This window comes from Platalea leucorodia (genome assembly GCF_965183815.1).
Source record: "Platalea leucorodia genome assembly, chromosome: 2".
Taxonomy (NCBI): domain Eukaryota; kingdom Metazoa; phylum Chordata; class Aves; order Pelecaniformes; family Threskiornithidae; genus Platalea; species Platalea leucorodia.
The window spans coordinates 120,038,018-120,065,720 of record NC_138824.1 but is presented as its reverse complement, the minus strand read 5'-3'; the positions used below and the strand labels follow the sequence as shown (position 1 = coordinate 120,065,720).

The window sequence follows — 27,703 nt, the reverse complement described above, 5'->3', positions numbered from 1 at the left end:
CTGAGAAAGTATTCTGCTTGGAGGTAGTTCGGGTCATAAGTTACAGTTTGTTTTTTGCGAGCTGTTTGATGTTCACTATTTATGGAATGTTATTGGAAGTCATTGCATGACTTCGAAGATGACTAAATTGTTATGATCTTCACTAGAAGTTGATTGCTAGCTGACATGGCCATTAGCGGCTGAGCTGGTGAATACGATGCCAAAGGGAAGACTGACCTAATTACAAAATAAATGAGGGCAAGGGCATAAAGATCCTCCTTTGATATAAGGACCTTGAGTATAATAAAAGCACAATAAAAACCTGTTTAATTGCAAATGTTCAACTTTTTCCTCTAAGTCTTAGCAGCTCTTAAAAGTGAGCTGTGTTTTAATTCTGAGGGGATTGGAAATCCTCTAGGATAGAAGGACTTTGTCAAATATTTGTAATCTAAATAAAAAGAGGAGGAAAAGTGCAAAGTCCCATATTGTCCAGCACCATTAAAGCTATGTGCCAGAGGTGTGCTGCCAGTGTAAAAAAAAAAAAAAACAAACAAACTAACCACATTTTTGTTGCTTTGGGGAGAGGGATGGAAGGAATGCTAAGAATGAAAAGCTGTGCCTGAAGCCTGATGGGAGTTTCTTTTGGTATGCTCAAAACTGTGTCAACCCTTTCCATGAATATTTCATTCATTTTTAAAGAGAAAATGATCATGGCCCTAATACATTAGTGGTTTTTTTGGTTTTAAAGTGTTTTCAAAATACTTATTTCACTCCATCCCTACACCCTTCTGCAGTAGCCCACAGAAATACTGTGCTGCATAAAAGGTTAATAAGATTCTGCATAAATCAGGAATTTAATATATTCTTTAGATGTTAGCATGAAGAAATTCTGTTTCGGTTTGCAGTCAATGGGATCATTGACTTATATGGGACTGCAAACGGTCCATAAGTCCACATTCATTTATCACTCTGAGTGTACTTTGGGTTTTCCAAGAAAGGTGGAGTTTAAAAGATCTGTTATTGCTATGTATATTCAAAAAGCCAGAAGACTAGATGGCTCATGGGACAGGAGAATGGAATACCAACCATTTTCTCTTTAGATCAGTTGTGAAAAACAGTGCTTGAGAATCATTGCCATTCAGAGGGTTTTTAGTGACCTGTGATGGAAGAAATTACTGTGTTTCCTCAATAGTTTTCCACAGCGTGCAAAATTCTGCATCTGTTGGTACCTTACTAACTTGGAGAGCTAATGAAAATAATATAGAGAGGAACACCAAAAGGTATATTTGTTTTGCTGGGCTGTCGAACATCCTCTGTGAAGAAACAGAAGACATCTTGAGTGGTTAATTCCCTTGGCATTTGAGAAATAAAGTGCAATAGCAGTAGTGCCCCAGCACTATGCTCAGGTAGAAAAAACTGCCGGTGCAGATTTCAAATTCCTTATTTGTAACATTACTAATCTGAATCTTTCTGAATGCTAGACAATCTCAGAAGGCAATTTTGGTTTGTACCTCTGTGCCCGACATAGGCATATACGGGGTAGTACGCATGACCTCTTTCAGGCGCTTCCTTCAACAGCGCATCGTTGGAAAAGTTTTCTAGTTCCATTAGGGCAGCGAGGAGAGCCAAATCTCAGATAGTCTCAGGTGAAATACTATATACTTTCTGTTTCAGGTTTCGTTGAGCACTTGCAGAAGCAATTGAGTTGTCAAGTATTGTCTGAGGCACAGAACAGTCACAACACGAACATGCCTCTTCATAGCCTTAGTCTCTTCTGCTTTTCCTCTTTTCCATACTTTGACATTTAGACTTTCCTTTAGAGCGTGTCCCTTAGGGCCAGAGGTTGTCACAGCGTGATGTCCCTTTCATGGGGCCTGATCTCCTGTACCTCATCTCCCTCTTGGGGTTTCTTCCCCTGCTTCTTTATCCCCATGGTCTTTTTGGGTGTTCTGTGACTCACTCCTGTCTGCCCTCTCAGTCTCTCTAGTGTTCTGCACGGGACGTAGGTTAGTCTACATTTTTTGTAAGCAGTGCAGCTTTAAATGAGATGAGAAGTTCAGGCCTTACTAAAAGCAACTAGACATTCAAACTGGAGCCAGTAGTATTTGATGGTTTAGCAGCTCAGAAGCTAGTATTTCATTGCAGTGTTGTTTGTAAGCACAGTAACAGCTGTGTAGTGAGCTGCCTTAAATTCTCTTACAGTTCTGCTGCAGAGGAGGTGGAAATAAAAATAAGTATTGGTACACGAAAACTTTTAGAACAACTTTCTTTGGAAGTTAAGTTACCTTTGATGGCTGAACCTTCTCTGACATGGCTGCTGTAAGGCAAAAATCAGTGCAGGCCTAAGCATAAGACATCACGTTTCAGGTTGATCCATATACCTTCATTCAAAGCTGGAGCTTGGTCTTCTGCTCTGTGTCCCAGTTGGTCTGTAGAAGTAAAAAGTTCCCTGCCTGCTACATGTACCACCTGAGCAGTGGCTCCCTTCCTAATCTTTAGGTCAGAAGAAGTTGTCAGGTTACCAGAGAATAAAGCAAGGGTTCACCAAAGCCTGGTTATCAATGTAGAAACGCCAGCAGTGCAAACGGGTTGGGCAGAGACTGGAAAAAAGAGCCTGTTCCAGCCAGAGATGGGTCATTACGCTTATTATTTCAGACAGAGCTCTTACAACCTCAAGTCAGCTAGATTTGCCATGTTAAAATCACACACTTGAGCTGTTTTCTCCCTCAGCTTTCTAATAAGGGCGGGTCAAAAAGTACAGTGTAAAGGTACATGCATTTCCTAGTTTTTGAATATTCTACTGTATTTAGCAGAAGTTTTTAAAATGGTGTTTAAAAATCCCTCCCTGATCTCTTCAGCAATTTCTGTAATCATGCAAGACTTCTAGAAATCTTTCCATGTGGAAAATCTTGAGTCAGTATCAAGTAAATGTACACATGTCCTTGCACATAGGGAACCCGAGCTTTGAAAATCTAGTTGAATATTTAGCTGTTATGGTCTGTATGGTACAGCTAATCTTACATAAGGTCAAAAATTAAATGCGGCTCCGAGATCTTTTCCACGCCACAGCAAGCTGTCCTCCCACTTTGTCAGGGATGCATAACTATGGCATAAGGTTTAATCATGCCTGTTAATGCTTAAGCAATTTCATATCTACAAGAAAAGGCAATTTGCTTGTGGCTTTGAATTCCCAGATTCTCAGAAGAAAAAGTACCTATTTATTTTCCTAGCATATTGAGCTACCAGAAAAGAAAAGGAGATAATTTAGGACAATTAAGAACTGTTTGGAAAAGGGGACTGTAACACTAATTACCTGTAGCTGTTCGGATGCAATAAAAAGAACATAAAGTCACAATGATTTCTTAACAGTAAAAGAGGTTATATTAGAAGAGAAACTCCCAATTACCCCGTTGATTGGCAAAGCTCACCCAGCTGCACAGAGTGGATTTGAAACCTGTGATTCTTTCCAAGGTGAATATGGTGACAAAATCATTAGCCATTCTCAGTACACATCTATCTTAATTAAAATCTACCCCCCTGTGATGATAATATAGGCAGCCCGGCTTCTCCAGACACTCACAGCTGGCATCTGCATCAATCATGTTGACAAAGACACTTCTTGAGACAATGTGCTATAATGTTTTTTCTCTCCCATGCAGGGCTTTGAAGCAAAAGCATTCTCGTGGGCTCTGGCAGCCCTCAGGACCAGCAGCTCAGCACTGCCCCTTAACCACTCATCTATTTGCTAAGGGGTATAACATAACGTGACCTAACATTAGGCTTTCTTTTTCTGCTGTCCGTTAAACTATCAATTAGCATTCCAATAATCAGGACAACTTACAATATACCTTCATGACTACAAAGCGCCTCCACCACAACAAGTTGCAGCTTCACGTTGGTTTAGAAGAGGACTCTGGGGAGTCACACTTGGGAGTTTTTCCACATGGCACCTGATTTCACTGAGACACTTGATGAGCAGCTGTCAAACACAGGAGAATGAGACCAATAGAAAATTGTGGCCGTAATGCATTTATCACAAGCAGCTGTGTATCAAATGGTGCTTAAGTAGTTAAAGGAAATGTATGTTAATCAACTTATAAAAAACTAGATAGAATCTTATGACTAGTCCCAAACACATGTGGAGTTACTGTCAGTAAATGTTTTTGGAAATGATGTGCCAGAGCATTTACATTAAACAGAAAAGATACTTGCTTCTTAATTACACGGGTTTCTGCTAAATGATTTTAGATTAAAGTGTGGAGAATGAGCATGTCAGCTACTCCTTTAAAATTTAGGTTGACAAAAAATGGCTAAGAACTTCCTTATATACATAAATTTTTTAATACAACACAACACTCCTCCTGAATTGGTAATTCACTTCATATAATTACAGTTACACAGAAAAATTAGACAAGTTTAAATCGAAATACTCTCTTTAAAATCCCTTTATAAAAAGTCTGTGTACATAGATAGTAGTCATTTTTCAAAGTCCGTAACTTCATTAGTTTAAAAGCAAAAATCCAAACCACAGCTGTTCCTATACACCCAAATTGCTTAGATTGGAGTTGGACTGTTTTATTTTAAGTATTTCAAAGCCAATTCTGAAGGACACCACCCGCATAGGATCTAAATGTAAAAGTGTTAGATTAAGAAAAGGGATTTTTTGAAGTCTGGGTGTGAGAACGAATACTGACAATGACATATTAATGCATCAATGATGAATAAATACAAGAACTTAAAATTTGAACCACCAGCAATCTCATACATCATTCTCTCTTTTTTTTTTTTGAAAGGATATAAAAGATTCAAATGTCAGAACTATAATGTCAGAACTGTTTATAATGTCAAGCAATGCATGTTGCATACTCTTACTATATTCCATTGATCAAACCAGAACCTGGGATAATAATTGCAGATGATGGAGCACATTTCTTGTACAAATGGGCATGGATTTGAAGTGAATTTGGAAGAAAAACATTTTCATATTGCAGTCTTAATAATTGTTTTGTTCAGCCTGCACTGATCTGTGCACAAATTATTTTGCATAAAGCTGATGCTCCTAACAATAACTAATATTAGTGTGATGCCTTCAGGGCACTGTCAGCCAAGGATAATTTACGATACAATGTAGTAATTTGATAAAACTTGTTGCAGACTTGAGAGAGAATCAATCCCAACAGAACCAGAGAGAACTATAATTTTCCCTTTGCAGACAGTTCATGCAGTCCCATTTCAGCTTATAGAATTAATCTTGTTATTTATAAAGTAAGGTTGAGTTGTTTTTAGCCTAGTTCCCTAAGAAAATGAGGCATATGTGAGGATGCCATCTGTGAATGCCTTCCCTGCACTCCTAACAGCTACCATGTTCGGAGACAATTGCAACCCGGTCTGAAAGAAGGTAGAAGACTGAAAGAGAGTAAATTGCTAAAAGCTTTTGCCCAGGTATCTGGGCAGGGCAAAGATACCTAAATTAATACTCCCTGTCAGGGAAAGGCAGGAAGAATTCAGCTGTTAAGCAGTCTGTTTGGCAGAAGCCAGCAGTCCCATCAGCAGGAACTAGTCACGATACCTCTTACCTTTTGTCTCATGCAGCCGTGGCAAAGAGCCCAGTGAAAAGGAATTGTTTTGAAAAGGAGGACATAGAAGCCAAAGGACGCAAATCTCTGGGAAAACAGAGTGCTTACAAAATGATTTGGTTTTAGCTATTCTTTGAACTTCTAATTTTACTCTACAAACATAATAAAATATCATTCCAGTGCTTCTATAAAAGGTTAATTTGAAAGAACAGTAGCTGAACCCTGCCAAAACCATCAAAGCATCACATTATTTTAATTTACAGATGTAATAAAATCAAAAGTGTTAGACAGCTTGTTAAGGAGGATGCAGATCTCAGGAATATTAAGCTGACTGAGGTGTTTCCCAGAGAACCTACTCCAATTTTGAGTACCGATTAGAGCAAATGTTAAGTTAATGCAAACCATGCTTCATTCATAATTGATCCGGATAGAACCCAGTTCTACCTAGAAGTTTATGTCCACACTTTAGATAGTACGTTGAAGAGCCCATACTTAAAGGAAGAAATGTATTAACTCCGTGTCTTGTAGAAAGGTTGCATTTTGCGATATTTTCGTTGTTTTATTGATTACTCTGAACAGTGTTCATAGAGACTAAATAAGTTATTTGTACTGCATCAAATAGCTTTTCTGTTATATGTGGGCAAAGGTTTGTGTTCTGTGGCTGCCACAGTCATTGGCGAGGGAAAGAATAAAGAAAAGAAAAGGAGAGATATGGAGTCAAGGGTGAAAATTGTTACTCCTGGAGCAAGCTGCTCGGCATTGCCGGGGCAGGCTTTGACGACATTAAGCTCTCTGAATGTATCAAATATTATCTTCCTTGAAATGACGACACAGATGCCACGTCCGTCACTGGATCCTTCAGATGCTGTGTCTCCTGCCGCTCTGTATGACTTTGAGTACGTTGGAAAGGTCAAAACTTTTTGTAATCAATTCCATTAGGTCCTTGTCTCTTTCCACACCGTTGATAAATTCTTCTAAAGTCAATTCCCCTAGAAGAAAATCAGATACTCCTGAGGAACGGAGGAGCCCAGCCCAACACAAGGCCATTCATGCCAGATTGAATCCCTCAGGAAGGTTCCCCGTTCTCTGCTGATAGGCAAATGCAGGCAGAATATTTTCTAATGTTTTCGCACTTTGCATCAGATCCTAGAACTCAGACTTGCTTTTTTCTCGTAAAAGAGGTCAAACACACCTTTCACAGAAGTCTAAGACAACTATGAGTGCTCAGTATCTATGGTGACAGAAATGTGTGAAAAAGGGCGCTAATGAAGCCTGTATCAAGGCTGAGTTTAGAGGTATGGACCAATTCTCACTGAGCTAACTGGAATTTATCTTATAGCTGGTTTTACCAGAGATTAGGGCATGATTTGCTGAGGATTACCAGGCATGCTCCCTGTGTTGACTACTAGGATTATTTAGAGCCACGATAAGATATAGTAAAAAAATCAGTTAAATGGTTTGATTAGATAAATTCTTCCAAGCAACTGAAATGGTCATTTGGAGCGTGATTTTTTGGGCTTATGTCAAAATCAGGTAATACCTTGGAAATTGTGAGACAACTCTAAAATCTCTTTTACTGAGGAGCAGGAATATCATTTAGCATTCTTCTGCTTTCCCTGCTCTCTTCCCTGTCAGCAGAGGCAAAGGCCGGTCCTAGGCATGTGCCTGCTCACACGGTACACAGGAGTGTACGCAGGTCTCTGGTTAGAAGTTATTCCAGTGATACTGCTTTTCTCTGAAAGGGGAAACAGAGCTTGGTTTAATAGGAGGAGCTTGATTCTTTCCTCTGAGAACTGTTTAAAGTTTCTTGTTAAAATCACAACAATGAATGATTTCTCACTGAAATAAATGACAAGAGGCCAGGCAAAGAGGAAGATAGCTGGATGCCTTAGGGCCCCAGGGTGCAGGGGGGGCAGCAATTCAAGTTGCGTGCACTTCTGGTGAATGCTTAGCTAGATGACTTTTGGCTATTTTTGGATTTAACTCCCCAATGTGAAAAAGGAAGATGATCAGCATTTGAAAAATGCAAAAACCACTTTCTACCCATGGGCAGTAAAAGGATGCATCCTCTTTAGTCATATGGGTCCTCACTGCACTGGTGAGCAGGCTCATATGCACACTATTAAAGTGGAAAGGCATCATTTGACAGCAGTCCTGGCTCTTAGGCTTCAGTGAGAGGAGTGAGACCCTCTCCAGGGGCTGGCGTGCAGTGCCCTGAGGGTGCTCACACCTCCTCTTTCAACCCCGGTGCCCTTAGATATTCATCCCGGGAGCAGAGACAGAACAAGCCGCCTCTCTACGCTTGTCTGCGTCCTCCTGCTTTGCCACTCATCCACTCGCTTCCTCCGATCTCTCCTCCTATCCCAGGCACTCCTCTTATTTCCCATCCCCTTCCCTCTGTATTGCCTTTGACTGAGATCTTTGGTTGGATGGGGTTTCTGGACTGCTTATGCAGGTCAACTGGCCTTGAATTCCCTCCTCTTGATCCCAGGCTATGTATTTCAAAGCACCAATACCAGCGTGCAAGCGTATAAAACCCACTGCAGTTACCCATGAGATGTGGTTACACTGGCATGCCCAGACTCACTGCGACCGTGATGGGTCTCAGATTTCCTTGAGCTAATGAAAATAAATTGCAAAGCCATCAGGAGATTTGTTTTAAGAATTGCTCTCTACGACTATGGGATTATTTCTTATATTTTAATGTGAGGAAGGACATTGCAACTTATTTGTCTGTTTTCCCTTTTCTTTAATAAGAAGCTACAAGGAGGTAGCATAGTTTAAGCTAAACTTGGTAAAATTTGTTGTATTCCTCAGGTGGAGCTAGTCCTGCTGCTTTGCAGCTATTTAAAAAATAACTAACTATGGAAAGCAGTTTGAAATGGGAGTATTATGAAGATAATTCTGAATAATTCATGTTCTGGCATTTCATTACTAAAACATAAGATGCAAAAGTTATTTTTTCAGCTGATGGTCTAGCTCAGATACAGTTATTACTTGCAGTAAACATATGGTCAAAGCAGGGGCCAAAGTATGAATAATCATAGAATTTGGGTTAGATTCTAGAATATGACTTTATGTTATTTGGAGTCCTTTAGTAATTTGCCTTCACCCAAAAGATGGGCTAAGCAGGTGGGGAAAAAATCCTCTCTGAGTTATTCACGTGCATCACAAGATCACTGTTTATACTCTGATTATATATTGCAAACCGCTTTTTTAAAAGTAACTTAACACACTAAATAAGACCAGAAATATGAACAAAAAAATGCCCAGAATTCCTGGCTGGGATCTGATTTTGCTCTGCAATGCTTTCCTAATATTCCTAATTTGTCAATGATTGCAGTAATTACTGTAAAACATAATTGCCAGTGGAAGGAGGAACTTCATGATTAGCAGTACGAGAGGAGACATTCACATGTGACAGGTTTTCTATTAGAAACAACTCTGAAGCAGTGAATTAAAGTTTTACTTTCCAAATGCAAATCCAGTTGGCTTAATCTAGCTATCTTGAGAAAAAACAGTAGCATGTGTCTTAGCATGTGTTAACGATCAGCCTTCAAGGGACATCCAATATGCTGTCCAATCTTTAGAACATGCTAGAGCCTGTGCAACCATGCATCTTAATTGGTTTTCTTCTCCATTTTAGTTAGATTAAGCCAACACAAATATACTAAAAAAACTCGTCATTCACACTTTCATTTTGCCGTGCAACCAGAGTACTGGCATTTTGGATGAACAGTGCAAGACCGCCATGTTTTAGGCCCTACTGCATGTAATTCCTGTGTCAGCTTAATAGAGTCAGTTGATTTACGCTTCACTGTAAAGCTGGAGTAATATGGGTAAAGAACAGATTCAGGCTTTCAGTTCGTCTAAACCAGTCAGTTCTTCAGTAATGTGTTCAACTCCCCTCTTGATCCCGTACTTACGGGGCAAAATCCCTGCCAATGCCAAGAAAACCTAGATTCTTACCATCATTGTTCACATCTATCTTCTGAAATATCATGTTTGTGAACTCTTCAGCAGACATGTTGGTGTGGCCATTAATAGCCTGGATAGCCTGAAGGCAGAAATGCAGAAAGTTCTTTCAGAGTTTTTTTCCATCAAGTTGTGAAAACAATATACTGGCAAAGGCAGTAATTGCCATGCAGCTCTTTAGTTCACCAACCCTTTCAAAAATCGCTAAATAAATAGCTATTTCAAGTAAATCTTCAGTAGTGAGGACTGAAAATGTAATTAACATAACACAGCCTGAAGATTACAGGCTAATTTACATATCTCTGAAGGTCTTCTGAAACCATGTGGCACCTCTGCTCTGCAATACACTTTAGATTCCACACCAGTGTTTTTATGTTGCCCTAGAGAGTTCTGTGTCTTCGGAGAGTGCCCTATTGTCTGTGTGATTTAAATATAGTATTATTTTTCACAGCTGAAGGCACATGAGGAGAAAGCCTAAGTAATTTTTCTATTAAGACGTGTTTAACTTAGTAATCACAAATAAAGTCAGACCAGCAGTCCTGGAAGTTGGCAAAATTTACTTGTCCTCCAAAGAAATTAAGAAAACTAGAAGTCTCCCCTCTACTTTTTCTGTGGCAAAGGGACCCAATATTTGGAGTAAAGGTATACATGAATATTTTTGCAAAATTGTGTCCCATTCACTGAGACAGTAATTTTTGCGTTATGGTGATCATTCGGGTTAGTAAAATAGGAGTCTATATGTTAATAGCCAGTGGTCCAGAAGCAACAAGCATATGTTTACAGAGTTGGACTCAATATCACAATTAGTAAGTGACTGGGAAAATACATACATATATATGTATAAACACACATGCACGTATGTTCTATAATGGGCATACGATAGAATTTGTTTTTCTACACCTGAATTATCTTGAGATGAACTGTGGAGTGTAAGGTAATTCACTGTATGTGCCAGTTGTTTCCTTCGATATTCCTGATATTATTTCAGAACTCATTATATTTAAATAAAACATAAGTTAAACCTGTTCAGCACTGATGTGGAATACTTGACCATCACTGCCTTTATCTTAGTTTGCACAAATGAGTTCAAAAAGGCAGCAAGAATTTTACAAAAATAGGTACATAAACTTGTTTGTATGACTAATTCATACTTTAGATACTTTTGGTGTTTTATATGTCTGACTGATGCGCTCTTCAGAAGAAGGTTGTACCTCTGCCACAGTTAAATTTGTTATAGTGCTAAGAGTAAAGCAGTGGTTCCTGAAGTACTTGAATCACTGACTACCACAGAATCACCTTAAATAGTAAAATAAAATAACGGCTGTTAAAAGGCACTGAGAGGGTGCATGGTTGTCTGGAAGGAATGCTGATGGTTGAACATGATCTGCTGGTCCAAAGTTTGCATAGCTGTAGGGACAGATGAAGTTTTAATAGGACTTCTGTGATTTAAATTAATGTCTCAGATATGACATATCTTTTTAGACAAGCCCTTGTTTACTGATGCTTAGTATAAGCAGGGCTCTTAATGGCTATGAGCCTGTGTTTTTATTTTTGCTTAGAGCCCACTGATTTTAATCTAGCCTAGGTCAAATGGCTTAGGCAGGTTTAAGTTAAAGTTCTCGTACTCCAAAAGAGAAGAAAATACACAGAGGTTTAAACTGGTTTTAAAACCAAGTAAGTTGAAAACGAGATCTTCTTTACATTAAAAGGATTTTAATTCTCTTTTTGGATAAAGCCCAAGACAAAACACAGTCACCTCATTGCTGCTGGGTGAAAAATGGTGGAGAATATGTGCAAAAGAAAGATGTCATTAGTCTTAAACGAGGAGAAATCTGGGAGCCTCTCCTTCTTCCTTTAGAAAGCTGCTCTTTAGAAGGTGAGGCATCAACTTTATTTGTTTGACCCCGTGGCTCCGTGTGGCTCCAGTTCCTTTTAACTTGGGCAGCAGCTCTTGAAAGTCTCTAGCAGTGACTAGCCAGGCACCCGCAGTAATAGAGAATCCAGGCAAAGTACATTCCTTGGTTATTAGGACATTAAATCCCTATTTAGATTTTATGCTCCCTGCAGCAAAATCTTGATCTGTAACAAATCCTCTACATTTAGGGAGCAGTATTGTCATTCATATTTGCAAGGAATGCTATCGTACCTTTTGGATGAAAGCAGCTACTGAAGTGCAAAACATATTTCACTAGAGCAAGTTGAAAAATACAAAAATAATTTCAAAGAAAGAATTACACCGCTTCGGTTTTATGGGTTTGAAATGGACCCATTTTTTGCAAAATTTTCTACAATATTTGTATCCAAATGCCGCTGCATGATTTAATGATAAAATGAATTTTCCCCAATTTAATTTTAAAATAGGTGTAGTGGCAGTTGTAGTAAATAAATCTAAAAGCCTTTCAAAAAATTAAAATATTGGAATATTTTGATGACACCTGTATTGTTTCTTGCAGCAAGTTCAGTTTGAGAAGCCCGTTTCCCACAACAGACTGGCACAAACACTTGTAACCAGCTCTTTTATTCACTACGCTGCTTCAGTTCTACCCTGCCCTATAGTACAGTTTATCACAATAATGTCTCTACAGTTTCTACAGTTTTTCACTTTCAGTAAAGCACTATAGCTGTAGAACTATGGTTTAAGTAAAATACTACTTAGATATGTTTCCTTCAATAAGCAAGAAACTAACGGCAGGAGTGTCGCTAGCCAGAACAATTCTAGTTTTACAACGGTAAAACATTAGGCACAGTACAGACAATCCGTTTACAACACATGATGAACCCACTGTTTCAGAGGCAATGCACTACGTCAAATGCTCTTGCTGTTGGTCATAACTTGCTTACCGTGAATATGCTTAGTAGTTCTTTTTTGTCAATACATCCGTTTCCATCAGCATCATATAGCTTAAAATACCATTTCAATTTTTGGTCAATTTTCCCTCGTATAACCAAATTTATTGCAGCTATGAACTCCAAGAAGTCTATGAATCCATCCTAAGAGAAAGAGAAGAAAAAACCCAACTATTTAACAACATTGGTTTTCTGTTCATTCTGGCAATTTCACAGAAACGGGTCATTGAATTCGCTATAATACACACTGATTTATAAAGCACCTTAACATAGAAATCTCCTGCGGTGTTTAAAAAGGATGGGCTCACCTGGAAGGAGCGTTAGCACGGGCAGTTTTGTTCTCCCCTGAAAGCTGGGGGCAGCAGGGGTGGGGGGCAAATCTGTGCCGAGCAATTGGTATTGACATTTTTTGAGGAGAAGAGAAACAGTTTGGTGCTTGGCTTCCACATGTGAAAAAGGGGAGTCTGGGATATCTGGTTTGGTACTAATGACATGTCTACAGCGGAGTTGTTTATATTCATATGGGCACTACGGATGATTTCCAGTGCAACAGAGCTACTCCAGCTGTTATTCATCTGAGAGATCATGTAGTAAGTGTTGTACATGTTAACCAATAACCTGGCATGAGCTCTGGATACTGTGTATTTTCCATAAAAACATCAGGTCTCTTTGACTAATACATTTTGCATGGGATATAAAGCCTTCAAGTCATAAACTAGTTTCTAAATAGTGAGGATTGGGGGATATTCATAGGGAAAGAGCATTTCAGATCGATTTAATTCCATATTTTGTGCTTCCTTCTCTGAAGCTAGTGATGGAGGCCCATCAAGGATGGGCCTCCGTGGTCAGGTGGTCTAAGCCACTGCGACAGTTCCTCTGTTTCTGTAAAAATGTGGTGAGGATGGAAGAAACAGTTGCTGAATTTGGAGAGTACTTGCTCCAACTGTTTCTCATGTGCATATAAAAAGAATTAACAGCTGGTAAATTTAATCTTGTGATCTTTACATTGGTCAGAATCCAATCATCGCTTGGAAAACCTTGGAAAGACTGTCATCAGTTTCAGATGGCCTGTGACTGAGACAAGAAGGTTGGATGAGTATCTAGTAGGTTTAGCATGTTACTTATTTTTATTGTCATACATCAACACACGTCTTGCCAGTTGAGGCTTTGCAACCGGTAGGCATTAATCTGTCCTCGAGACTGTACTAGACTAAAAGAAGTCCTGTAAAGGTGCGGTGGGACTCATTGCCAGACTTGTAGTGCTTGTTTTGATTTCTGTGGAAGGCTGTTTGGCAGAGTGGCACCTAAGCGGTAAATCCAATGTTTCAAACACACTGGATTCAATGTAAATGCAGAAGTGATGCATGCATAACTTGTGCAGAGTGTCCACTGCTTCACAGACTTTTTGTGCAGATTCTGCTGTGGTTGCTAGATTCACTGTAATTGCAATCACAGCAAACCCAGCAAAGGCAGAGACACCATTCAACCACTGTTTGAGATTAAATGAAATTTGGCAGTAACCACATGTGGTTTTCAAATAAGATTACGCCTAGTATTAAAAGCAGATGCTTTACCAAAAAATGACACATCACGTACCACAAACTTGATGCTTCTTTTTGGCACACCAGCTTGAATTTCAATTTTGCAAGTATTATTTCAAGAAGCATCTCATCAAGTATTTTACTGGAGGGCAAGGTTTATTTTGCTGATTAAGTTTCCATCATCTGATTTGATAGATCTATTAAGAATGTGGTTAGATGCATTTCACATTGCTGCTTTTTTATTGCATTTCTTAGTACTTATTGAAACTACAGATTAAATTTAGGCTTGCTGGATGTCCATGACAAGATTAATTCTCTTCTTTCTCCCTTACATTTCACTTTGGATTTTGGAAAATAGTATTTTATTTGCTTTCTTCCTGTGTCTTGGTGTCACTGTTGTTGCTCTGACAAAATATCAGAGTTTGGAAAACGTAATAATCAGCTTAATGTGTTTGGGTATGTAATTCTGATCTGGTGCATCATTTGGCCTGCCCCAAGCAGGAAGGGACTGAAGGCCAAGGTCAAAAAACTCCACCTCTGAAAAACACCTGAGAGAAATTGTAGTTGCCAGTAAAGCCCCAGCCGTGTTCTGCAGACATGCAAAGACCACTGGCGACATGTTAACCTCGGCAGCCAGTGCATCAGGAATAGAAATACTGAGAAGGCAGATGTGTTTATCTACATGATGTGGAACCAGAAGCATTGCACAAAGAGACCGATGAGAAATGTGCTGGTTTTCCTTTCTACACCAAAAAACATACATTGTAGGTAGAAAAGAAAACATTTATGTGATGCAGAAGGCTATGGAGATCTTGTTACACGTATCCAGAGCTTTCTCAGATAAATACTGTGCCTTTTACGGTGGCATCCAAGAGCCTCAGAATAACACATTAAATAATGAAAAAAATCATAACAGTAACCTATGGAGATCATCCTGTGGTTCTGAGAGTACAACAAATAATAAAATAAATGTGTTATGATGATATTAAAAGTATACTGCTGTCCTGATTTACCCATCTGCTGCTCTATAACCATTCACAATACAAGTATCTAGGTCCATCCTTACATGTCTCTGGGCTCACACTGCAGCGCACACAGTAAAGTATCTGTTGCTCATTAAGAAGTCAGTAATTCACAAGCAAAGGGCTACCGTAAAAATAATAAAATAAATAAAATGAAAAATAAACCCAACAACATAATAAGCAGAGCTGATTACCAGTGGTGGAAGGTTGGGGGTTGGAACCAGGTGATCTTTAAGGTCCCTTCCAACCCAAACCATTCTATGATTCTGTGATTCTATACAAAATAATTTACTTCTGGTGCTTTACTCTGTTATTCCAAAGGGCAAATTTCTGGTATTTTTATTAAATGGAGTTAATGCTGGTAAAACTTGCTTATTTGGCAACTTAGGATACGGGACAGATTTGGGTAATGGATGCATTTCTTGTGTGTGAAGGCTTATTTTCCGTGTCTGTATGGTACTGGCCATGCCTTCCAGCTGTAGCACAATTACACTGGGACATCATGGGTGCCTGGAGGGGCGGTGAAGTCCTGCTCCCTTCCCTGCCCATACGCCCAGAGCCAGCTGGGGTAAGCTCCCAGGGTACCCCCTCTGCATGTGGTGTAAAATAGGGGGGCAGAAATCTCCTGCTGCAGTTCTGAGGAGTGGGCCAGAGAGACACCAAAAAAATGGGCTCAAAACTTCTTTTACATGCCCCCAAATCTTCTGGACTTTCTGCTTAGCATAGTAGACTTAATAAAAATATATACTTTTTTTCAGTCTCTTCATGGCTTGACCAGATGAACTAGAAGCTTGAGGATGCGTTATGGTTGTGCATGTGTTTGTGCCCTTTGATGCTGTGTTTTTGTAACTTGTTTTGCTTTCACTGATGGATGATTTTTTTAAGCCTCTTGGAACAGTTTGATTTACAAAACAAAGACAAAAGAAGGCTCCAAAACTGGAAGGAGAATTTGCTGATGACATAAAACTGATCCTCACGGCCCTGATGGCACCAGCAGGCCTGACTGCCCCTGCCCAGGACCCAGGACTCATTTCAGTTGTTCATTAGTTACTGGATCTCCTGAAGAGAAAGCAATTTAATTTTATCTTTTTATGAGATGTTTTTGCTTCAGAATGTCAACCTATGTGCAGTTGCCGGAGGCGGCTCACTTTTGTTCGGTGAGGACGGGGATGCGTGTCCTGTGAGGGCAAAGCCAGGCAGCGAGGGACTGCAGCGTTATACAACAGCAATTAATACCCCAGCCCCGGAGCCGTAGGAGGGCATTATCCTTCGGTTCCCAGAATAGCGTTAGCTGATCTTCACAGGTCCTTAAAAAACTCTCACAGCTTCAAACTATTTGAATACAGATTAAAAATAATTGACTTGTGAGCTGTGAATACACAGCTGATCTTAAACAGCATGGTAATTCAAGGTTGGGCCAGAATGATCTGAACTTGGCGTTTTGGCTGCCGAGCTCCTAGCTGGACGTGATTTCCTAACCATGTTGATGCAGTGCTGCTGGGATAGTGAGCCAGCCACCTCCCACAGCCCACTATGGCTATGCATGTGGAAAGGGCAGATTGATGTCCCGGCAAAACCCTACGATGAGCGAACTCATCATCTTACTTGGAGTACTGAGGACTCTACTGAGTCTATACACAATAAGCAGTGTCTTGTTTTCAAATTTGCTCCTGCAAAATCTCTAAACTCAACCTGACAGCAGGAAAATAGCTCAGCAGGCTTTGTCAGGATTAACAAGTGTGCAAATATAGACAGTCTAGGTATTTCAAACCTAAGGCTTAGGACATTAAGCCACCTTCCCTCCCCACCCCCTGTCTTTCAGAATCCTACTTAAACCTCATAAGGCAGAGGGAGGAGGCACAGGTCAAACAGCAGATTACAACAGCTCAGAATAACTGTGAAATTTATAGCTAATCCTACGTGGTCTTCTCTTTCTCTGTAGACCCCATTTCAAATATAGCGCTGCTTTCTCTGCCCTCAGAAACCTAAAGGAGGATTCATTTCACTCCATTTCATCTTCCCCAATTTCCTTCCTTTCTTTTTGCTTCCAAAGACTTTCAGCTGTTTCTCAAAGGTTGCATACATGCTACTGAAGAAATACAGAGCTTCTTGTGACTCTGTTACTTTGACACATCCCTAAGGTCTGATATTGGAGTTTGGGGCTTGGAGAGAGCTCCAGATCCCCTGTGGGCTGTGGCCAGAATCACCAGTTTCCTGAGTAAACAAAGCTGGTGTTTGTCACGGGGTGGGGGGAGACCCTTGGCAAGCAAAGGCTATTAGATAAGGATGAAGAACGAAGCAGGGAATTAGGAGCTGCAGATTAAGTGGTTTCGCGATAGTTGCATACCCACTGTTACATAAAGAAACGAGGCTGTATTGACCAGACTGTTACACCAGGTTCTACTTTGTCCAGATGAAGAGGCCCTGAAAGATTTGGGAACTTAGAAAATACCAGAACCTTTGTGTTAGAAGAGTTGGAAATGCAGAGCCAGCTGTTTGTCCTGGCTCTGAGGCTTGTAGGCTACCCTAGTAAAACCTGGTGAAATCCAAGATGTTAAGATGACAAACAATTTTATTTCTTTAAAATTAACAACTACCCCCCAAGTCCCTGCCATCGCTCACTATTTGCTTTCAAGATTACTGGAGAAGCAGGGAGACAGGGAAATCCCCAAGGCATCAGGCTGGGTCCTGTGCTCAGCCTGCAGCACGGCACAGCAGTGCCCAGGAGGGCTGTACGGAAGGAAAACACGTGCTCAAAGGCCTAGCCTTCTGCCATCAATTCCTGGTTGGTGGGGTTCAGCTATCTGCACCCCTAATTTTGAGCCTATGCTTTTAGGAGCATCTTTCCCAACTTAAAACAAAGCAGTAGTCAAGAGAGAGAAAACTAAAAAATGCAGCTGTGACCACACGACACATTTTTCAGCAAAGTTCTTGCTGACAATTCAAGTAAATTTTTCTTTTTGGCAAACCGAAGAATGCAGCAGGACAAACCTCCAGGAAAAGCACTTTGAAAACGTACATGTCTTCTAGGGGCAAAGATGCTCTATTTGGCAGATTATCTCGGGTGCTCCTACATAATGCTTTTAGGAATTAATATCTCAAGGGATGTATGCAAGAAGGCTCCTAAAAGTTAAACACATATACTATCATTCCCTAAACTACTCAGTATTATCAGATAAAGGACCTACGGGAAGGAAAAAATTAATACTCTCTACCTTCTTTAGCTAGTAGGCATTTTTTATTTCTGTAAAAAATGGGAGATTATAGATCATGCTTTGTCACAAGAAAGCAGTTACCAATTTATTGTCATTACATGAGTTTGTGGCCAAGTTAGTTAAAACAGATCATCCACTTTTTGCTGCATTTTTTGCTGCAATTATTATTTCCAAAGCATGGTTCACCAACATCATTGTCCCCAACAAATGTGTGAATCACGATTGCATAGTTGCAGATGTTTCAAAGCAACACTTAAATGGTAAAGGGGAAAAAGAAGAAAACATAAACCTGGAGTATCCTCTAACTGCTCTATTCACAATTAATAAGGAAATAAAGAGAAAAAAAGACAGTTGCACTTTTAAAAAATACTTAACGTTTCTTTAAATAAAAGAACCAGATTCCTGAAGTTTCTCATTAAAATTACTTTCCCCTTTATCTACATCATAATTTAACAAGTAGTATTTAAAAGTAATTATGATTAATTGTACAAAGTTCATCTTCATTGCCTGTTCATGTAATGTGACAAAATTACAGTGTTAGCTGGTAATGGCAGTAATATGCTCCAAGCGCTTTTTAAGCTCAGTGAAGGCTGCAGGGTACATGATAATTTGTTTACACTTAAATGAAATTTTCAAAGGAACCCTACACATGTTGTTAGAAAAGTGTAATTCTTCAGTTTGATGTGTAGTATTGGTCACTGAGTAACTGCAGAGGAAATGACTCTAAACGCTTTCTTTTCTTTTAAAAACAGGGAGTGTAGGAACTCAGGTAGCACAACTCAGTGGGAGAGTGTGTAGACAATGAAAATTATTTTAAAATAAAATTTAACTTCATCATTCTTTCATATTCCTCCCTTTCTATACTGACTCACATTGAGTTTTGCTACATTTGTTTTTGCAGGACATTCAATAAAAATGTATGTGATACAAATTTAATCCATGTCAAAGAAAAAAACGAGGAAAAAAACCATTAAGCCAAAGAATCACTTGACCAATCCTCTAAGTGCTTGATTTTTATTGTCAGTACTTTTTGCCACTGCTTTCTCTGTATCCAATGCAGTGATTCATTTTCTCTAGGTCTCTTGTATAATGTAGTTGGCATTACAGCTTCATACAGCACCTACGGGCTGGGCGGTCTTACCCTGTGGATCTCAGGTGCTGGGTCCTAGTGTGAAAGGGGACTCCTGACAGCCAGGCGCCTAAGCCTTGGTGGATGGAGTACATCTGGCCTTGCACCACGCACAAACCATGTCTTTGATCTGGACGTGCTCTACAGTGTGATGGATCTGCTGCCCAAGTGCAGCAAATCTCTGTTGCAAACTCAGTGAGCCTGGACACGCTGTGCACAGATGGCAAGGAAGAGGCTGTCCAATGAGGTGGGGACAGTCCGTGGTGTGCACTGTGAGTACCGCCGCCCCATCGCAGAGCTTAATCCAATCTAGCTCAGCATCAAGACTGCGATGCAAGGAAAATTCAACTGGAATATTACTAAATAGCACTTGCCTACAATATTTTGAAATTTTGTTTTTAAAGAGAAAATTTCTTGGACATTCAGATTACCCTTTTTGAAATGCAAAGAAAAGCCACTGAATTCTGCAAAGCTGTAACAGAAATCTGAGCTAGAGCTCACTTTAATATATGTCCTAGTTTTGGCTGAGATAGATAGAGTTAATTTTCTTCCTAGGAGCTGGTATAGTGCTGCGTTTTGGATTTAGGATGAGAAGAATGCTGATAACACACTGATGTTTAGTTGTTGCTAAGTAGTGCTTACACCGGTCAAGGACTTTTAAGCTTCCCCTGCTCTGCCAGGTGCACAAGAAGCTGGGAGGGAGCACAGCCAAGACAGCTGACCCAAACTGGCCAAAGGGCTATTGCGTACCGTATGGTGTCATGCCCAGTGTATAAATCTGGGGGGAGCTGGCCAGGGGGCAGTGACTGCTGCTTGGGAACTGGCTGGGCATCGGTTGGCGGGTGGTGAGCAACTGCATTGTGCATTACTTGCTTTGTATATTCTTTTATTATTATTATTAAATATTTCCCTTCCTTTTCTGTCCTGTTAAACTGTCTTTATTTCAGCCCATGAATTTTACTTTCTTTCTCTCCCCTCCCCATTCCAATTCTTTCCCCCATCCCACTGGGAAGTGGGAGGAGTGAGCAAACGGCTGTGTGGTGTTTAGCTGCCTGCTGGGTTAAACCACAACAGCCCTTTTTGGTGCCCAGTGTGGGGCATGAAGGGTTCGAGATAACAACAGATCTGGCCAGAGTGTGTTAAAACAAATTTGTGATAAGCATTCATTATTAGGTTAATAGTCGCTGGTCGCTACGTTGATTTATTTTCTCTCAAGAGTTGTTGTGCTGGTTCTCAGGGTTGCGTTACCTAACACCTTACGTGCTGTCCACGCTCCCTGCAGTCCTGTTTGTCACCTCTGGGAGCTGGATTAAAGTTATCGTTTTGCCGTACTGTGTAACCCTGGTTTATGGTATGATAAAATTATTGGTCATGAGATTGTACTCAGCACTGCCTCCATCCCCGTACTTTGGGAGCCATCTCTCGGAAACTGTTAATAATTACACTTTTTATCTCTTCTCCTCGGAGAATCAATCTATGGGGGAGATGGGGGAGGAACGCTTTCCCCCACTCCTTCACCTTCCCTTTCTCCTTCAGGCTAGTTACAACAGCTTTTAAAAATTTTGAATATCCTTGGGATGTTCGAACCAGCACGGTCCTATTACTATGTCTCCTGAATGTGATTCAGGTCTTACTTAGATTTAAACAACTATTTAAGAATACCATCCAGAGATCTGCGCACTGCAGCTACTCCAGCCCCCGTGACAGGCACTGTGGCTACTCAAACCCTGGTGGACAGGCACTGCGACTACTCAACCCCCCACGACAGGCACTGCAGCTGCTCAAACCCCGGCGACACGCACTGCGGCTGAACCAGAGAACCAACTTGTGCTGGTATCAGTTGCCCCTATATGCAAGAAGAAACACACAAGAAAATCAGCTCATTTAGTAAGGGATGAAGATGAATTAGGGCTATCATAAGAACAGGAGAAGGAAGAGGCAGAACCCATAAATGAGATGGTAACCACCCAATCCCTATCCCTGAGCGAGCTGCGAGATATGCGAAAAGATTTCAGTTGTGATCAAGGCGAGCACGTTGTCACCTGGCTGCTCTGATGCTGGGATAATGGGGCCAATAGCTTGGAATTAGGGGGCTGGGAAGCCAAGGAGCTGGGATCCCTTTCTAGGGAAGGGGGCATTGACAAAGCAATTGGAAAAGGGGCACAAGCCCTCAGCCTCTGGAGACAACTCCTGTCAGGTGTGAAGGAAAGGTACCCCATAGGTCACCCAGGCAAGTGGACCACCACGGAGAAATGTATCCAGCACCTGAGGGAATTAGCCGTGCTGGAGGTGATTTATGGTGACCTGAACAACAAGCAGTTATCCAAAGATCCAGATGAAGTCAGGTGCACACAACCCATGTGGCAGAAGTTTGTATAGAGCATGCATTTGTATTGTCGCATGCAAACTCATTGGCGATAATGACCTGGAAAGACGGGGAAGAACCAACGGTGGATGAATTGGCTGGCCAACTCCGGCCATATGAAGAAAGTCTCTCTTCCTCCCTACAGGCCTGCATCTCGGCTGTGGAGAAACTGTCCAAAAAACTGTCATGGGATTTCCAGCAACTCAAAGAGGATATGTCTTGCTCCCCACCTGTACAGACCACTATCTCAGCCATTAGGAGTAAGTGTCCCTCTGCTCAAGAGAGAGAATATAGTGGGTACACACCACAGGCCACCCTGTAGTTTTACCTGCATGACCACAGAGAGGACATGAGGATGTGGGATGGAAAACCTACCTCGACCTTAGAGCCACGGGTATGTGAGTTGCAAGGAAAAACAATCACAGAAGAGGGTTCTTCCAGGAAAATTGCTGCTCCAGTTTCCAGTGAGCAGTTCCCCAGACAAAGTAGAAGGGTTGATTTTACTTTGATCTTAATAAAGGGACTTTTGATTCGCATTTATGAGAAGTGAGTAAGGAATACTATGAGCAGGACTAGAGGGGCCCTGCTTCCATCCAGGTGGAGGAAGGGGAAAACCGGGTTTACTGGACTGTGTGGATTCGATGGCCTGGCACATCAGACCCACAGGACTATAAGGCTCTAGTGGACACCGGTGCACAGTGTACCCTACTACCATCAAGCTATAAAGGGGCAGAACCCATCTGTATTTCTGGAGTGACAGGGGGATCCCAAGAGCTGACTCTATTGGAGGCTGAAGTGAGCCTAACTGGGAATGAGTGGCAAAAGCACCCCATTGTGACTGGCCCAGAGGCTCCGTGCATCCTTGGTATAGACTACCTCAGGAGAGGGTATTTCAAGGACCCACAAGGGTACCGGTGGGCTTTTAGTATAGCTGCCTTGGAGACGGAGGAGATTAAACAGCTGTCCACCTTGCCCAGTCTTTTGGAGAACATCATGCTCAGTATATAAATCTGGGGGGAGCTGGCCGGGGGGCAGTGACTGCTGCTCAGGAGCTGGCTGGGCATCGGTTGGTGGGTGGTGAAAAATTGCATTGTGCATTACGTGCTTTGTATATCCTTTTATTATTATTTCCCTTCCTATTCTGTCCTATTAAACTGTGTTTATCTCAACACGCAAATTCTACTTTTTTTTTTTTTTTTTTCCCCCGATTCTTTCCCCAACCCCACTGGGGTGGGAGGGGAGTGAGTGGACGGCTGTGTGGTGTTTAGCTGCCTGCTGGATTAAACCACAATATCCCAGGTAAAGAATCAGCCTTCCACAGTTGATGGTGCTGTGCCACTACTGAGGAATTACGTCTGATCTAAAACTTTTAGATTGTAACTTGTACCATCAAATCCTGTAGTCAAGAATTCAACTGTACTGACATTAAGCAAGTGATGATTTTAATGATAATGTTAACATAGGCTTTTAGCTGGTAATGACACATTATTATAGCATAAGTTAGTACTATCACAGCAGTAAGTCCTGCGCCAAACCACTAGAAAACAAAATTAAGATTGTGAAATTGCACCAATAATTGTGGGAAGTCCTTACAAAGTAGTAGATTCCTTTTTTGGAATCAATATATAAAATTGGATGTAAAAAAATTTTGGAGGTACTTAAGAAGTAGAACAAAGACATTCTTTAAGACAGTCTATAAATGAATAGAGTAGTGTTTCATGGAACCAGGTGAAACATTCATAGTTTCTATTCCATGGAATTCTTTTTTAAGGGTACAGTACCTTTCAAAGGCACTTAGCATGCTGACAAAAGTGATATAACTACGCTGCCTTGAACATAGCAAAGCGTAATTTAACATCCTCCTTATTTACAGTAATCAAGCTAGTTACTTTGCATTTGAGATAATTTTATGCAACATTACTCTAGATTAAGGAGAAGCAAATGGTTTGGCTTTGTTGTTTTTGTTGCTTTTGTTGGATTGTATCCAAAACTAATGGGAAAAGGATTTCTACATGTACATGTCAGCCCCCAAAAGCCCAAAAGTTTCAGGTAGTAAGAGCTGCAGATTTTTTGTTACTTCTGACAGAAGAATTCTTTCTGGTTAAGAGATATCTTGATTCTTATTTTTTTCTAGCCCATGGTTTAGAAGCTGATTAATTTTTTGACACACAGGCTTTTATTGCTGACTCTACAATGTGATAGTTATGACTGTCATGAAAAGAAAATAAGTTTTCAAGTATTTCTTATTGTGTAATTAGAGGTGATTATGAGAGCAAAAAAGGGTTCAAAAGCAGAAAAAGCAAGAGTTAGACTTCTCTGGGCAAAGCGGTAGTGCTATCCACATGTGCTGGACCAACACAAGAACCATGAAAAAGGAATAGTGTAAAACGTAGCATGTCTTGCCAGCCACAATACCAGCTTCTATGGCTCATGGCCCCATAGTGTAGTGTGTAATGCAGATGTTGCTGCTGCAACCTTACTGCCTTAGTTAAGAACTATTTGAAGACTTAGGATACAAAAGAGGGGAGATGTTCAGGCAAGTTTGGGAAAATATTTCTATAATTATCATCCTCTCTCACCTGCTTTGGATAACTATTAACTATTGCACCCAGTTTTATTGTGTTGACTCTGGTAATGCCTGCAAACACGTAAGGATGCAGCAAACAGTCTAGGCAGTTCCTTAGGCAGCCCGACAATTCATATCACAGCAGCTATTCCTGGTCCTGAGGACACATCAGAGCAAGACAATAAGAAAGGAAGCCTAACTGAAGATCAAATTTTCCAGCAAAGGAGAGTTAGCAAAGATGCCCTGAGCCATTATAATTAATCCCACAAGAGGTGGAAACACTTAATATTCAGGTTCCAGGTAGCATTTGAAGTATTTCTCACTAGCAGTCATTTTATTTTATCTTTTAAGAGCTCTTCATGCCTTCAATAAGAATGTGGAAGGCAACTATCACATAGCGCTAGGTAACCGTTGCATTGTTGGGCCATGTCAATCTTTAACAAAATAATGTCTTCAGTAGAATCTCTAGCAACTAATTACCTCATATCAATGAAAACAATATTCCTCTGTCTCTCCCAGTTCTTAAGAAGGGGGAAAAAGTGGAGGGAGAAAACAACTGAAAGTCAAATGAAGAAGAGTTACGTTAATCGTCAAAACATCTCTGAAAAATATTACATCTTTCTGTGAACATTTGCACGCTTTTCGTGGAACATGAGGAGCAACCACTGCTTTCATAGAGAATTTCATGGCCAAATGATTCGCATTTCCTTCTGCTGCAATACCTGAGAAGATATACTTGGCTAATCCCATTCATGTCCCTTTAACCACAGAGGATAACATCTATTTATAGCTAGAACACAGAATCAGATGTTGAAAAGTCTGCCTGAAAATCAGAACTATAAAGACACAGCAGGACAGTGGGGAAGGAGCTAAGATGAGCAAAAAAGGAATGGTGGTCTGCCTCCCAACACTTGTCAGCATTGTGCAAAGTATGAGGAGTGAAGGGAAACCTTTATTCTTCAGGGGAGGGGGAAAAAAAAAAAGAGAATGTAGCTTGAGATTTCATTTACATTGCTATGTAGTCATTTTGACACACAAGAAAGTTCTATTGAACGAACACATTTTTGCATTTCTTATTATCTGTTCTACATCAAACAGCCTGTTTTAACTTTCTTCTTTAGATTTTAAAGTGGATTCCTTTTAAAATCTTTTTTATACTTCTGATCTGCATAATGATGTCAGATGAACTCTAGTTTATCACAGAACTACTTTAAATTTTAGATGAATGTGGTGGGCTGACCTTGACTGGATGCCAGGTGCCACCATGCTGCTCTATCACTCCCCTCCTTAGCAGGACGGGGTAGGGGGAAGAAAATGAGATGGAAGAAAAACCCTCGTGGGTCAAGATAAAAGCAGTTTAATAAAAGCAAAAGCAAAGGCCATATGTGGAAGCAAAAGGAAAACAAAGATTTTATTCTCTATGTCCCATCAGCAGGGGATGTCCAGCCACTTGCCTGGGAAGCAGGGCTTCAGTACGCGTAGCGGTTGCTCCGGAAGACAAACGTCATAAATAACAAATGCCCCCCTTCCTCCTCCTTTCTCTTAGCTTTCATTGCTGAGCAGACGTCATATGGTGTGGAATATCCCTTTGGTCGGCTTGGGTCAGCTGTCCTGGCTGTGTCCCCTCCCAAGATCGTGCCCACCCCCAGCCTGCTGGTGAGGGGGGAATGTTGGAGAGACGGCCTTGCTGCTGCTGCTCAGCAGTAGCCAACGCACTGGTGTGCTATCAGCACCTTTCTGGCTACCCATACAAAGCACAGGGCTATGAGGGCTGCTGCGGCGAAAATGAACTCCACCTCAGCCAGACCCAATACAATGAAAAAGCACAAACTAGAAAGAGGACTAAAGATTGACATCAGTTGGTGGCTTCTTATCTATAGATTTCTTAAACTTTTTGCTGTGGAGTGTCCATTTTTCTGCATCTACCAACTTTATCTCTGCATAAGTAGTGTAGCAGAAAACACCGTTCTGTGTTGAGGACTATCCAGTGCTTTATAAAATGTTAAGAGAAAATCCTTGAACTTGCATAATTTTTCTTTGGTGCCACATACCATTAATCTTCTTTACTCTTCACAGGATATCCTAGCTTTTAAAATCCAATTTTCTTACGAAGCAACAGACACTTATTCCTGTAGCTAGTTTCAATTAATGCCAAAATAAGCAATGAGAACTACAATAGCAGCATCCCATTTTCAGAACATTGCTTCACATGTTAAATGGCTATGCAAATTTTGTCCTTCCCAGATCATCAGAACCCAATCAATCAATCAATTCTTATAGTATTCAATTTTTATTTTTAGTGGTGGCAAAACCTATCTGCAAGCCAGTGGAAGTGGATGACAATGATCTGGGTTTCTGATTTAAAGAAAGAATATTTTTTAGAATAAGTGTTAGGTAGTAGCAGTGCTGACTATGGAATGTTTCCTTAGTTCTGTTTAAGAGCAACTAACACTTCCAATATATTGTGGATACATCAGACATTATTTTTCTAGATATGCTCTCTCCTTTAACATTAGTGTAACCTCATTTTGAAGGATATAATCTCTCTGAAATATGATACATACTCTCACAGAAAACCAAATATACATCAGTACACTTGGCAACTACTGAAGTATTTTAGATAAACATAACTGTTTCCTCTCTAAAATTCTTCAGTAGGCTGCATGAACTAGGACTGCATGACAGCTATGCGTGGACTGAGATGCAGAGGGAATAAAAAAAGCAGGAGGAATTCAGTTTACTTGTGTGTGGTTGCAGCTTTTTAATTTTCATATTACAAATAGCTTAAGGGTGAAGAAGGCTGAGATCATTTTTCCCTAAAATGACCTAATAAAGGGGATCTTTTAAAAAATGAACTCTGTTGCATTTGTATTTTAATAAAACCATTATTTTTGAAGGTTTTCATTGGAAAGCTGTGGCAAAAGATAAACCCACCATTTATTATACTGCCAATGCCATTGTATAAATAATGCTTACGAGTATTAATGTACGAGTCATGAATAAAACGTTTACTTAAATGCTACCTCCTGCACTCCTCATGATAATCTCAAGGAAAGTTAACTTTGCAATTGCAGCTCTGAACGTTCAGCATCTTTATTTTTCACTGGAGCTAAGAATGATGAAGAGCAACTTTCAAACTTCTCTAACCTATTAATTTATTTGTTTGTTTATTTAATTATTAGCAAAGCATCCCACAGAGGTCAAGGAAAGGATGAAAAGTCTTGCCATAGAACCCTTGTTTTTAAGAAACATGGAAAAATTAAAGACATCTGCATACATGGTATATAAGGTCATTTAATTATGAAACAGCTGGTGGTCTGCACAAGAGACACACCAGAAATGGTTACCATTTATTTAGTATGTTCCTGGGAAGAAAGCTTTTAGGACATAGCCTATGTCACTAATCTCCAGCAGAAACAGGCACTGACTGGAAGCAGCTTTTATGCATTGAACAGGCGCACTCTGTTGAGCCAGAGGCGTGAATAGCT

The 27,703-nt window shown here is 40.4% G+C and overlaps 1 protein-coding gene across 1 annotated transcript in view; it reads right to left on the bottom strand.

Moving 5' to 3' along the window:
* Nucleotides 1-6,413: 6,413 nt before the first annotated feature.
* The window catches only part of GUCA1C (guanylate cyclase activator 1C), a gene marked incomplete at both ends in the record, with an annotated part of 35,076 nt that continues 13,786 nt past the window's right edge, over nucleotides 6,414-27,703 (bottom strand). Inside the window, 3 exons of the mRNA XM_082333868.1 lie at nucleotides 6,414-6,544; nucleotides 9,525-9,612; nucleotides 12,372-12,521. Of these exons, the coding sequence (XP_082189994.1) occupies nucleotides 6,414-6,544; nucleotides 9,525-9,612; nucleotides 12,372-12,521 (369 nt within the window). The remainder of the gene's footprint in view (nucleotides 6,545-9,524; nucleotides 9,613-12,371; nucleotides 12,522-27,703) is intronic.